The 14,740-nt window shown below is 42.9% G+C and overlaps 1 protein-coding gene across 1 annotated transcript; it reads left to right on the forward strand.

Moving 5' to 3' along the window:
• The first annotated feature begins 5,437 nt into the window (after window positions 1-5,437).
• C6H14orf180 (chromosome 6 C14orf180 homolog) lies at window positions 5,438-13,784 on the forward strand. The gene is made up of 4 exons (XM_054635876.2): window positions 5,438-5,571; window positions 7,825-7,951; window positions 9,691-9,717; window positions 12,446-13,784. Exons 1-4 carry the CDS (start codon window positions 5,485-5,487, stop codon window positions 12,646-12,648), a joined length of 444 nt encoding a protein of 147 aa, XP_054491851.2. The 5' UTR covers window positions 5,438-5,484; the 3' UTR covers window positions 12,649-13,784.
• The last annotated feature ends 956 nt before the right edge of the window (window positions 13,785-14,740 follow it).

The following is a 14,740-nucleotide window of genomic DNA, read 5'->3' on the forward strand; positions in this document are numbered from 1 at the left end:
ATTTCAGCAGCCAGAAATTCTTCTATGTTTACGATACATCATCACAAATCCTCTGTGGTTATTTGTAACATCTACCCAAAAAGACACATGAATAAGAGAGGCAATTTTAAGAAATGGAGACAGATTCATGCCTTTTATAAGTCAATGAACTCATGCCAGGGATAAATTGAGACCAAATTCCTCAACAGAGTTAAATCACTCCCAGTCAGTCCAAATAGAGCAGAGCTTGCTCTGCCCTGCAGAAGGGATGTTCTCACCATAATGCAAAACCCTGCAACACTTCTGCTCCATGCTTCTATCTTTGTCTTAGAAAAGAGCCCAGTTTAAAACAAGGGAAAACCTGTGCACAATGTGGATTTTAAACTGGTGTCACAGCTCCAGGAACATGATCATCACTTCGAAGAATTTGCTACATGGTCCCCCTGTACTCAGGGCTGGTGAGGCTGCACCTTGAATCCTGCTTTCAGTTTTAGGCCACTCACTACAAGAAAGGCATTGAGGTGCTGGAACAGATCCAGAGAAGGACAATGGAGCTGAGGAGGCATCTGGAGCACAAGATTTATGCGGAAGCAGCTCCAGTTTTGACTGGAGAAAATTAGGCTCAGGGGAAATGGTCTCGCTCCCTACAACTACCTGGACAAAGATTGTAGGTGGGGGGTGTTGGCCTCTTCTCCCAATTAACAAGAAATAGAACAAGAGGAAAAGGCCTCAGATTTCACCAGGGGAGGTTTAGATTGGATATAAGGAAAAATTTCTTCACCTAAAGGGTTGTCAAGCACTAGAACAACTGCCCAGGAAAGCTGTTGGGTCGCGGTCCCTGGAGGTATTTAAAAGACCTTTAGATGTGGCACTTGGGGATGTGGTGGTCTTGGCAGGGCTGGGTTAACAGTTGCACTCACTGACCTTAAAGATCTTTTCCAACCAAAACAATCCTGAGATGCTACATCTGCAAATAGGGCCATGGCTCTGCCTTCAGAAGTGAGCTCTGCTGTGATGGGTCAGATGGCCACATGCAGCACCACCACCCCAACCCAATTTTTACAGAGGTCAGCAGTCCAGGCCCACAGGTCCTGGGTGGATGGCCCAGGTCTGGCCACCTCCATCAAAGGGGTACTTACAGATCTGTGTGACCATGAAAACTTCTAGCACAGAGCAGCAATAACTCAAGGGCAAAGAGGTCCCACTTGTAGGATAATGCTGTGGGTCCCTCATGGAGCACCACAGGGATTGCTGGTGCTGCACTTTGCACTGACCCCAACTGCACTTCCTTGGGAAAAAACACTCCTGGATTCACAGCTCTCTGGCCATCTCAGGAACTCACAGATATACAGGAAGCAAAACTGATTGCTTTCATCCTGGCTGGCTACACACACCAAGTGTTACCAGATCATCTTCCCATCCAGTGCTCTGTTTCTATTATGCTTTGCTGTTGACTTTTTTTTTCCACCAACTCCACGAAAAAGCCCCATTTTGGATTGACCAACAGATTAATGATCAATCTGGATGTGGAATGGAAACGTGCAGTCCAAAGAGCTGAGTTTTGTCTTGAGGCTGGGATTTACACAGTGTTTTCTTTACTGGGAGGTTGAGGAGAAGAAATAGAGCTGTATGATATCTCATGGGTGTCCCAGAACTCTCAGCAGTAAATCTGTTTCTCCAGAGGCAGAAAAAGGAAGGAGGCAACAGCTAATTATACTCTGTGGGGCAATTTGCTGTTTTATTTCCTGATGTACTCCCTGACTGGTGGAAAATCACTCTTGGCAAACACAAAACTTACCCTGCTTCCAAAAGGTGCATCTCTAAATTATTAATCAAGAGTACACTGAACTGCGAAAGGTGGAATACTGAACAAAGGCTCAATTGACACCCTGGAAGTTGAGGAAGATATGGAAGACTCCCCTCTAATTTATTTATTCCTTTTCTGTTCTGTTATCCTGATATGCTGCTTCCAGTTACCACTGCACCCCACACTGTATGGGATTACGTGATTTTGTTTTCAGATTGTTGGAGATAAAGTTACTTCATTATTAATATATATGCACTGTGCATATCCATAAATATTGAATATATACGTGTGTGTGTGTGTGTGTAAACCCACTGCAAGTGTTAATAAAGATAAACAAAGTCCATTATTGCAATGAGTGACTATTTCTATGACCCTATTTGCAATAAAAGCAGATTCAATGATATGAGAAAATTGCTAGGTTTCAGAATAATTGAACCAGGCCAGATGAATCCCCACAAAGGCATCATTTACAAAGTACTTTGCTTGTCTAAAATATTTATTCCCACAGAAGGAAATGGAAAAAGAGTTCATATGGTTACACGGCTATCCTCTGAGTGTAAAATTGTTTTATCATGTTATGTTTATTTCCTAGACATCTTCCACTGAGGTATTGCAGAAAAAACACTGGCTGTGCAGTTAATTCCTTTGTGTGGACTGTTCATATTCATTCTCTGGGAAGTCAATCATGTTTTGTTTAGGCATGTTTTGTTTTTCTGCTGAGCAAACATTTAAGCAACCCTTTTCTTGTAAAAACTTATTTGCATATACAATGTGCACCATTCAATGTCAGTGCTACACAGAGAGTTGAAATGATTTTGCTTTCTCTCCTATGTAGCATGGGAAGTTGTGGATTTCTTGAGTAAAATGTTGGTGTTGCTCTTTAAGACTGCATTATATTGTTCGTGTTTAAGGGCTACATCAGTAGTTATAGATAATTTTAGTTTGTCTTTTTCTGAAAGCCTGGATAGATTTTTACTATTAAATGTTCACAGCAAAATGATTCCAAGCAATCTACAGACAAAGAATTACTCCCAGCAATTATCCACTGAATAAATCTGAATAATGAATGCATTGACAAAAGTCACTATCTATTTGTGAACAATTAGCTGAAAGAAATAGAGGTGACACTCACAAGCTAAATAATTCATTTATGAATTATTTGTCCAGCTTTGTTTCTGATGTCCTTTGCATGAAATGAGATCAAATCTTAGATGAAAAATTACTTTAAAAAGAAGGGCAATATTAAAGGAAATTCTTGCAGCTTCTAATGCAGAAATCATCCCACTATAGTAACTATTATTTATTACCAGTGATTTCAGAGGCTAGAGAAGTTATTTTCCTGGGTTCTTTTACTTTAAGCATTGGGCTGTGTTTTATTCCTAACATATATCCAATTTTAGGTTGTTAAACTACAATCAAAAGCACTTAGTACGAATGGAACTGTTCCTGTCATGAGATTTGAACTCCTGGCATCTTTATCCACTGAAACTTGAGTGCTCAGGTAACTACTAATTATTCAAGCATTTACAACCATTACTATCAATATAATTAGCACATCTTGAGATAAAAGTGAGAATGCCACTATGAAATTATCATCCCTGGCATTCAAATAGCAATCTTTCATGAAAACATTTATAAGCTGCCCAATTATTTTTCAATCAAATGAACAAAAAAAAAATGTTTACATTTAAGGGGAATCTAGAACTGAAAAGAAATTTTGGCATGAAGAGTTTCTGGCATGAAAAAATACAAATTTTGTCTCCATATGTCCATTTCTGGTGGGTTTTTGGGGTTTTTTTTTGGTTGTTTTTTTTTTTTTTAATTACCAAAATATCTTTGACCAAATACTTAGAAAACTGTAAAACCTTTCTTTGAACAAAGCCAGGCTCAGTGAAGAAGACATGAACAAGGTTTTTCATTCAGATCTAAAAGCTGAAAAGTGCATTGCCCCACTCTGCAGGAATAAGAGGCTGCACAAGACATCCTCATGTGCCTTGCTGGATTACACTAATAAAAATAAATGAGACAATTCCCATAGACAAAGTCAAAGCTAGATGAGGACTAGAGTTTGACTTCCCTAATCCCACCTTCATCAGTTTTGCTGGCCAAGGCAGGCAGGTAAATTCCTTTTTACATGAATTAGTAGTAAGTGGTTATCACAACTGGAGGAAGGAGGAGCCACAGAAGCCAGGGACCATGGTTTGACAGGTTTTGTCACCTTCCTGTCTAGGACCTCCTATGAACAAAATTTTAAAGACTGTCCTTTCCCCACCAAAAGCCATCCTAGGTTTCCTGAAATAACTTCTGTGGAACACTTGCAGGACACAGCAGAGAGGGGATTTCACAAGGCCTGCAGCTGTGAGCTGGTTTCAGCATGAGGAAAAGCCCTCCATCACCCCAATGCACAGGAAAGAGAAGGTAAGGTAACTCTCTGCAGGGGACTTTTAGATATGGTGCATTCATTGGAGAGCCCCAGACCAGCACAATCCATTCCTCTCCACGTGGATGCTGATGTCACTGAGGGCAGGCTTGAGGACAGAGCACCCATGCAGAGGCTGAGCTGCAGGAGGGCAGCAAGTCCTGAGGGGTTTGCTGACCCCACAGCAGCCACAGAAGCCTCTTCTGCTGCTCTGGCCCAGTTTTCTCTGTGGGAGGATCCCAACCCTTTTCATCTACTCACCCATTCCCCAAATCCCTGAAAGGAAGGGAGTAAGTAGTGAAGCCCAGAGAGCAGCTGTGCCCTCTGGTTCCCAGTGTCAGTATGAGCATCTTGCCACCCTCTCTGCCCTGCAGAGCAAGGGCCAGCCTGAACATGACATGGAAATGTCCATCCAACCACCTGCTATAAAACCAAACCATGTTCATTACACATGGCACTGCAAATAAATAGCTCCAGGAAAAGAACAAAAAAAAAAAAAAAGGCACAAGCTTGTGCTTGCAGGGACAACAAACCAGTATATTTCAGCAATCATGGCAGGTATTTCTAACTAGAAATTGTATATTTGATGATGCTGAGCCTTCAGCATTTGACAAGGGACTGTTAAAGCCTCTTGAACAGTAAATCACCTCTCTTTCTATCAATAATCTTATTATAATATGAGTAGAAATGTCAAATGTTTAAATCCCACTTTATTACTATAATAATGGATTTAATTTGTAAAACATATAAAGTGAGGCCATAACTGTTCTGGAGGGAGATATCTGTCATCCCACTATATTTATATAATTTGCTGGTGACTTTACCCACATTTTTTGAATGGAAGGAGGATTAAAAGCAATCCCACTTGAGAGATTTTTGTGATTGGGAATGGATTCTGGAAAGGAAACTAACATGATCACAGAAATGCAGCAATTGCTATTAAAAACACCCCCAATTCACATTCAGGCAGAACAAACACGTAGGTGTTTATCTGTGACTTGCTCCATTCAGTCCCTCTCCTGCTGCCAGAACAGCCCTGCTTCCAGCTGCACAGCCAGTATTATCACTGGGTGCTATTTTTGGCTCCTGAGTACATCTCATCCTTCCCACGCCAGCCCTGGTACAAAGGACACAAACTCTTCTTCCCCCTCCTCATCCTCCTCTCCGCTCCAGTCTGCGCGGAGCCGCCGCCGGCTCCGTCCCCTTGCTCAGGGGGCTCCTGAAGCTTTTCCCTGCTCCTTCTCAGTTTCTGGGCAAGAGGCTTTCCATCCAAAGCTTCATGTGGGAGGCTTCATGTTGGCATCCAGAGTACATGTCCCAAATATGTCCAGCCTCCCTTCCTGATCCTAGTGCCAAAGAGCTGCAGGTAAGTCATCTTCTCATGGGGGATGAAGTCCCTGTGTGCAGTGCCTGCAGCTTTTTACAAATGGGTTGTTTTTAGGATCATACAATTGCCCAGCTATCACTTTGGTAGGTTTCCAGCTCTTGTCACAGTATGCTAACACCAGATTTCTGTCTGAGGGGGCAGTGTTTTGTTTGTTCTGACAATGTGTAGCTTTGATTTCTGTAAGCTATTAAAGTAGTGAATATCTTCCTTTTTAAGGTCTTCCTTGGCTAGGTGCTATCCAACCAGCCAGTTGTTTCATGTTTTTCTCTTCTGATGTGAAGTCTCTGCTAAGTGTTTGGAAAAGCTCATATGGGCAACAGCTGCACTTTGAGCTATAAATCTCTTCAAAGGTTCAGTTTCCTTGGTCGTGCCACAGGAGAAGCCCTTATAGCTATAACCACCCCCAGCCTGAGCTAGGCTGTGTCTCCCTAAACCTGTTTCATTTTACACAAAATAATCAAATATTCATTATGTGAGTAAGTGTGTGTGTGGCTGTTGCAGAGGGATTGGGGTGTTCACCTGGCAGATGAGAGACCCTGTTCCCAGTGACCACTCCAATGAATATTTAAGTACCACATATTAAGTATTCATTGGAGCAAGGATAGGAGCAGGCTTCTGCCACCCCCAAGGGAGCACCCAAACACGAGGCTGTAAAGTCATTCTTTCTTTCTTTCTTTAGCTCAATGAATATTTAATTATTCAAGGCCAAACAAGACAGCTCCAGTGGCAGAGACAGAGATTCCCTGCTCCTGTGTGTGCACCATAACCCCGATGATGAGGGCATGTATATAAGATGTAGCTTTGTATTTCTTTGGACTCAGAAAGTGAAATCCAGGTTTTCCATAACCTGAATGGGGCTTCCAGATTCTTAGATGCTGAATGAAAAACACAGAACTCCAACACACACTGTCCCCAGTCATGAGACAGAGGTGATATGACCCCAGGATCAGAGAAAGCATCCTTATCAGTGATGAGGTTGGGTTTATGAATCTCTCAGGAGAAGGGATCAAAGACATTCCTCACCCTATGGCAGTTCCTGCTGGCTATGTAATATGTCTTTTGAGGTTATCCAGAATGTGATGTGTCAGAAAACCTATTTATCCCCTTTATTTTGGGGTCTGACACCCCCAGATTGCAGTCACTGGGATCTAATCCTGCTTCTGCAGCCCAAGCAGTGGATGTGTGAAATGGTGAGCATGGGGAAAGCATCCAATGAGAAGGAAAGGCAATGGCATTTGGGTCAAAAAAAGGATAAAAGTGGATAATTGAGGAGTAGAAAGATTAAAACAAGGAGAAGAATTGAAGTTAGGAGCATGCATTCACTGAGTGGGGGAACAACAAAGTGGGGGAAAAGGGAGCAGAGAGAAATGTAGAAGAAATAATAACCTTTACCTAGCAGAGGAGCAGAGGGGAGAGATGGAAAGGGCTAGAGAAGATTACTTCAGTCTTAAAAATAAAATGCTAAGAATCTCTACCCCTCACTTTGAAAAGCAGAAAAATTGCCATCTGCTCTCTACTGCCAGAGGGCAGTGGGTGTGTGAATCAAGGTTCTTTGGATTCACTTTGGGCAGTTGACTGTGGGAGCATTCCCATGCAGAACAGTGAGTTATTTCTATTATTGCAGCTCTGTTTCTTGTAATTTCAAAGAATCCACAGCATTATGATTCTGTTGTCAAAGACTAAATGTGGTTTCCAAGCAAAAGTCAGAGCAACATCATAATTGTTATATTGAAATGCAAATAAATTACCTTCTTGTACCCATCAGGAGTGTCCAAACCCAAGTCAGCTTCATAGTCCCAGTTGTTGAAATGATAATGCTGCATTCTGAATGGAACTGCTTAGCTCAGAACATTTCAAAGGTCTCCAAATGATATGGTTCATATATTTCACATCACATTTATGTTCTTCTAAGAGCAGCCCAAGGCTGTTGGGCAGCCACCTTCAGCAAATATTTGTTACAATTTAGAGAAACCCTTTTTGAACATTTTGCTGTCCATTGCTTTAACTATCCTTTTCCCTTAGAATACACTTTAGAGTACTGCAGATCTATGGCAATGTAGGAATATCCCTTTTGTTTGGCTGTAAATATGACAGTGGTCTGTCCAAGCAGATGTGTTGTATATCATGTCCTTCGAGGGACACGGTAACACATCCACCAAAGACCAAAACTTCACCCAGATGTTTCACCCTGTTTGAGTGGTCACGTGTTCTGTGTTTTGATCAACTCTTTAGACAGATGACAGCAGCTCTCCTCCTTCCATACTGAGGAAAAGGCCACCTGTGGACCAAGCTGTGGGGGAGAAGCGGAGAGCAGAGCGAAGGGTTCGATTTCGTGAGCCAGAAGAAGTCATTGAACATGGTATGCTCAAGCTATCAGGAATTTTGGCATGACCTTTCCAGCTTTTAACATCCACTCTGTCTGTCTGCATCAACTTCCCCCTCTGATAATTTGTGATTTTCAGCTCAGCACAGAGCAGAGGATGGATGATTTTTGCTCCATGCTCTGCAGAACTGCATCTGGTCCATTTGCCTGCCTGCCCTGGGATGGGCAGACTGCTGCCTCACCCTCAGCTGCTGTCACAGTGACTCCTGAGTCAGCCCCCACAGGGGTCATTGTACACCCTGGGCCTGGCTGGGCCCCAGGGCTTCCCCAGAGCAATGTTTCCACTCAGACCAAATTTAAACATAATTATGTCACTGTGTGTAACTAGGATGCCACAGAATACAACAGCAGAGGTCTGAGCCTAGCAGCCAGGATGTAATAACTTCTGCCAACAGAGGCACCCAAGGACTGACACAGCTAACAAAACCTCTGGTCTTTTCATTCATGAGCCAAAATATTGCAATTAGGTCAGTTGGGAGTGACCTTCAGCAGGGGTCTGGCACAAGGATCCAGTTTACACTTCTGCACTTATGCCATACCAAATAATAATTGGTGTTACCTTCTGACTTTCCCAAACCCTTCCAACCAAGAAAATGGTATTTATTGGTAGAGAACTAAACTTATGTGAGTTTGATATGTCAGTTGGTCAAAACACAAGTGGCAGAATGGTAACATTTCTGTCAGCCACCTGTTTGGACTGCTACAGCTTCTGAAAATAAGGCTTGGCATCTGCTGTGTCTATAAACAGAACTCTCATTTGATAGGCAATGCATTGTTTGGGATGCCTCCTGATGCATGGAGGGGAAGCTGTTTCTTGATAAGCTTGTTGACATGGCCTGGGCTTTCCCACCAAAACTGAACTCCTGGAGAGACTCAGGGAGTCAGCCTTAAACTCCTCAAAGCTCATCTGACTGCTCAAGAGCAGGATTCTGGAGGGAATTAATAACTCCCTCAGCTCTCTGCCAGAGTCCATGCCCCACAGGAGCACTGGGAATCCTGCAGCCAGCCCAGGGGGCCAGGCTGGTCTCCCCCTGGCTCTGACTTCAGCAGAGCCACACTGGAACTCATGCAGGGAGCTGCAGGCATGGAGAAAACTCTGAGACTCTTTCATGGAGACATGAGAAATGTTCCAACCCATAATTAGTACTCTGTGTTGCAAACAGTCTGTGATTTAGTTTATTTGCTGTTTGTCCACACAATATTACTCACATTAAGGCTGGTAAAATGAAGGTTTCTGGCACCACTGAAATTTTTCCATTTCCAATCCAGGACTTTTCATCCTGGATTGTGTCTGGGCCTGGCTGCCAAGCAGACACATTTCCAGGATATTGTTGATGAAAGTTAGCCTGACAGTGCTTTCTTAACTCTCATTCTTTCAGCCTGCTGGTCTAAATCCTTTCCTTTCTAGGAATTATGTGGAGTAGGGAGGGGTTTCAGCAGAGCTGTTTCCTGACCTCTCTGCAACAGCAGCCATCCTGCCTCTGAATTCTCTCACACAATAATTTTTCCTCACTTTCCTGAAGTGCACCTGCATCTGCATGTTTGCATGGATTGGGTAGGTCCTCACCCAGAGCCAAAAGTGGTGTAAGAGGTTGCCCAGCATCTCCAAGGTGACAGGCAATTTCAGAGACACTGCTTGGTCCTGGCTTTTCTTGTTCACTCCCTGCCAAGAGACCTTTCCAGGCAAGTAAGAGCATTTTCATTTTGTTTTCTAGTAATTTCCTGCTGTGACTACGTAGTGGGTAAGTTGAATTTTTCACATTATAACTGTGAGCCATCCATAGCATTAACCTGAGTTTGCTTTTGCAGCTGGTGGGATGCACTGTGCAAATATATCCTCCATATGCACAGCAGCTTGTGTTGTCAGTGGTTGTTGCTTTTTCTTCTCAGCATAAGCAGCACAAGGTGCTGATGAGGTCTGGTGCAATTTTAAACAAGACATCTAGTAAGACAAATAGTGGAAACAAAAATTAAATCCCTGAAGCTATTTTTAATTTAAATATAATTAATATATTTTATGACATTCGAATAGGTACAGGTTTCTCACTAAGATATGCAGGGAAAGCACCCCAAGCTAAACAATAGTTCTCCCTGCTGAGTTTTGTATGAGGGGAAGAGACAATTCATTTATATGCTATCAGCAGGGTAGAAATAATAAAAATAATCAGTTTTTTTCTGATTTTTTTTTTTTTTTGAGGTCTGGCAGCTTCACAGACCCCCAAGCAAATGAGTGTATGTGGATATTCTGATGATGGTGATCATTTCTAGAGGCCCTGGACAACATGCAGCCCCTGCTGTAAGCAGTGAAGGGGAGAGGGGTACCTATACACATGTCTTATATACACACACAGAGCTGTAGTTTTGGGAGGACAAAAAGATGTCCCCAGATCCCTCAGCTATTGCTCCTGTCCAGGAATGGGGGCTGTGTGCTCATGACAATGGTGGCATCATCTAAGGCTGTTATTGGGCTGGAATCAGGGTACTACAGCCAGAAAAGGGCCTGGGGGAAAGGCAAAGATCAAATATGCTTCAGGGCATGATAGAAATGTGTACCCAAGGCAAGAACTGAAACAAAATCTCCTGTATTCAGGTCCAGTGCTCTTCTCAGATGAGTTGCTATGAGACTGGGCACAGGTCTGTGCTCTTCCAACAAGCAATTTAACTAACAAATTTAAGCATTAAATTTCTAATTGTAATCTAGAAAAGCAAATTTGATTTTCAACACCTAAATGATGGGCTGAAGCTATTGTAAGCTTAACTCATCATAATTTTGCAAGTGGAATTACTCTTCTGCATTATTTTCTTCTGTTCATAGATAGAACATATTTCATAACTGAGAGGATATAAGGAAAGCCCAAGTTTACATTTGAGATCTCCCAGAAATTTCACATGGAAAGTAACTTTTTAAAAGTTGAAACAGGTTACAAGCACTTCATATGAAAGGGTTGATGTGAAAAGCTGTTCAGCTTCCACAGGAAGGTTTCCCCATTCCCATGTGTGCCCATCAGCCAAGGCCCACGTTGGAAAAGGCAGGTGGGGCACCCAGTCAGGAGCTGTAGCCTGTGGTGTGGGAATTCTCAAGAGGGAAACACCAACTCAGAAATCTCTGCAAAACCAGAAAGTGGTGAGCAATTCCCTGGCTAAACACCTTCATATCAACCCTGCATAGAATAATGCCAAATAAACAAATTTATAAAATCTGAAGCCTGCACATGGATAATTTGAAAACAGAAAGAAGGGCTAAATTCAAATGAATAAATTACTTGCTGCAAATAATTCACTCAGGTCTATTATGGGACATTGATTTGGTTTCTGGTTAGCTATAAAATGACTGCCTATTAACATTTTACCTTTTCCCCATACACTTTTTGATACATTATTATGTGTTTCTGGCTTGGTTTTATGACTTTTACCTTCCTCTCTGTACATCTGTGTGACAGTTTAATTGACTGGTGTGTATTCCAGGGCTCGGAGTAGAAGCTAATTTAAATATGTTACAGCTAATGTTGGCCCTTTACCCATAATAATACACTCCACATTTTTATTTCCTTATTGATTATGTGCATATGGCAGGAAAATAGCTGCACACTATGGGTTTTATTCAGGCATGACTTTGGCTTTATACTGCATGTTTAATACTCTAAGTGCTTTATGAAATAGTGCCGAGTGTGCAATGGCCATGCAGTCAGACAGAGCAGCCAGGGCTGAATCAAAACTGGATCCCCAAGGCCCAGGGATGGATACACACAGGCAAGGACTGGGACACAGCTGTCAGCAGGCTGAATGCAGCCTTCTGATTTCCACATGTGTGCTGTGCCCAACCTTTAAAAACGTTTGAAAAATATTTTGAAGGCAGGAAAAATCTTTACAGTATGCTCTTGCTGAAGAGCAAGTGCAGAGGATCTTGTGGTGTAATTAGCACACATAGCACTCTGAGAGCGGTTCAAACTGCCAGAGCTTTCTGAACATGCCTCTTAGTTAATGGAGCCATGTTTGGGTTCTTCCCATAATTAGCAGGAGTCCCAAACAAGCTGACTTACCAGGGAAAAGGACAGAAATCTATAGCTTCTGTCTTTTATGGGGCATTTGTGAACATTAAATAATTAGACCAAGTAGCTTCATATTCTCCTATCATTCAACTTAACATTTAGGGTAAAGGTATAAAAAATAATTGCTGTAGGGGAAGTTGAGATCATGCATTAGCTATGCTAATCTGTTCTTATTGTATGTAATTAAACTCTTTAAATGCTCCATTAGATGATATCTTTCATGCTCACCACCTTCCATCAGGAGGTGTGACTCACTATCACTTAACTGATGCCTACAGAAGTGCTCACAACCAGAGCCCTCTGTACCCTGCTGCTGCCACAAAACTGGGACAAAGGCATCAGCAGGGGATCAAATCTGGGAAGTGTTTAAGATGGCACTAAAATAATGCTGCTTCCTTTTTTTCTTCTCATCACCATTCAGCAGATGACAGGACATCATCTGGGTTGCCTGTGCTCCTGTGGCTCTTGCTTTGTGCAGTGCTGATCCTTGCTGTGAGTCTCTACTACACCAGCATGAAGCAGGATGTCACAGTCCTGGAGGAATTTCAATCCCGACTTGTCATCTTCTTTCTTCACCTAAGACACGTTGCTCAGAGGTGCTGGACTTGGTTTCTGAGGCAGTAGCAGCATCCTCCAGCCTGACACTGCTAAGAAGCATCAATGCAAAGCTCCCAGCCTACTGCAGCCACATGCAAGGAACACATGAGCATCCACCTCAAAGAGCAAGGGAATCACCCCTGCTGTGCACCATCCAGCAAACACTTGTTCTCCTTTTTCCTTCTTTGTTGTTTTCCTTTGTTTCACATCAATGGACATTCATACCAATGCCTTGAGGTCCCACCAAACTCATGCTACATCACCCTGAACAGCAAACAAGTATCTGGATTTGGTTACCCAGAGTTTATAAGCTGCTGATATGAGGAGCAAAAGCAGAGAGAGGAATACATTGATCTGTGCAGGCAGCAGCGAACTCAGAAGAAAAGTCTTGTGAGTCTCGGGTCAAGACTTTAGATACCAAACCATCTTTCTCCTCAAGTCTCCAAAGAATTACTCTGCAAAGGTTAAAATAAAGCTGAGCTATTGCACAGACACTGCTCTGGTGGCCAAAGGCTCGGCAAGCTGCTATATTTATACATCTGAAATGATTATTAGTAAAATCACAGCAAATGGTTTTCTTGTTTCCTTTCATGAATTGTATTCATCCACGGGCAAAAGCTGGTTCTTAATGCTTCACTTGACTCCCAGGTGTGGAAAAGAACATGGAAACTCATTTCAACAGAAAATAGTTTATTTGCCTAACATAATAAATAGCAGCATTGAAACCCAGGTTAATCATCAAAACAGTAGTTTAATCCTCTGGGTTTGATTCAGTCCATAAACCCCACAGGCTGACATGCAAGATTTATGATAGTGCTTGTATTCAGACAGAGGTTATGCCTGAGTATCCAAGGCCTTATATCATGATAATATGGACTGCTTATGAAGGTGTTGGATGCACAGTTCCTTTATCATTGTCCCACCATACTATGCATTTCTCTGAAAGGAGAAATCCTTGTAATGGAGACCATGTGAAACGGTGTTCTGGGCATCTGAGAGGAGAACAAATGACTGCAAGTTCTTGAGCTTCAAAGAACCAGCCCAACCAGCTTTTTAGATCTTAGATTCTGCTCAGCTAGCACCTGATGTGTGCTTGGGTTTATTTTGTATGGTAAGATTGACATCAGAACCTGTAAGTAAAAGAAAAAGGGAAAAAAAAGGGGGGGGGGGGGGGGGGGAAACACTGCAGAGAAGATGAAGAGATGTCTGCAAGACCTTGGTTTATATTCCCCCTGCCATTGCAACCATCAAAAAGCAAAAATGGTGCTTTATTTCTAGTTATTTTTTAAACAGAGGGCCATACATCTGCCCCAACAACCTTCTCCCAAGCAGCCCAAGAACTTTAACCAGGAGAGGATAAACAGGAACACAACCTGCAACCTTCTGTCAGGAGAAGAGGGGGCAGCAGCTTGATTGAGGACAAGTCAGAAACATTTCAGCCCAAGACACAAAGAAGTGCCTTCAGTGGGTGCTCTCCTGCCTCTCCTAAGCTGTCAAAGCCACAGGCAGGCATTGGACACAGCTGGCCTGGGAAGCAGAGGGTGCTGCAGGAGCAGGGTTTGCCCCAGGAGTTGTGTGCAGATCTCTCAGGTACCCCAGCTCAAAGGGTGAGTCCCACCCCTGCTTCCCTCCCCTCTACCCTGCCTCAGTCCTGCTGTTGAGGTAATAAAGAAGAAAGGTTTTAAACCTGTGTGCTGGTGAATCTCTGTGGAAAAGGTTTAGATTGGTACCTGCATGGGGCAGGGGGGTGATTTCGACTTCTGTTTGCATTTTTTGAACGTTTGTGATCTTTTTAATGTCCATGTTGAAACTCTTTGGCAAATCAGTGGTGATTCTTTCTGGCTCTGGACTGACTCCTCTTAGGACTGTGAGGGAAAATGTGGAGGTGGTGTGAGGACCATCCATGTGCTCACCTTCCTGCACAGCTCCCCAGGGCATGGAGAGAGGACCACCTTTACACTGAGCCTGCTGCAAAAGGAAAATGTCCACATTCTTCTTGTTGGGGCACAATTTATTGGTGTGAGGGAGAACTGCTATCACATCTGGGCTGTCAGGGATATTCAGCAGAGGAACAGCTATTTTTGGCTTTTGTGTTGGCTCTGTTTGGGACTGTTTTGGG

The sequence above is a fragment of the Agelaius phoeniceus genome, chromosome 6, assembly GCF_051311805.1.
Source record: "Agelaius phoeniceus isolate bAgePho1 chromosome 6, bAgePho1.hap1, whole genome shotgun sequence".
Classification (NCBI taxonomy): domain Eukaryota; kingdom Metazoa; phylum Chordata; class Aves; order Passeriformes; family Icteridae; genus Agelaius; species Agelaius phoeniceus.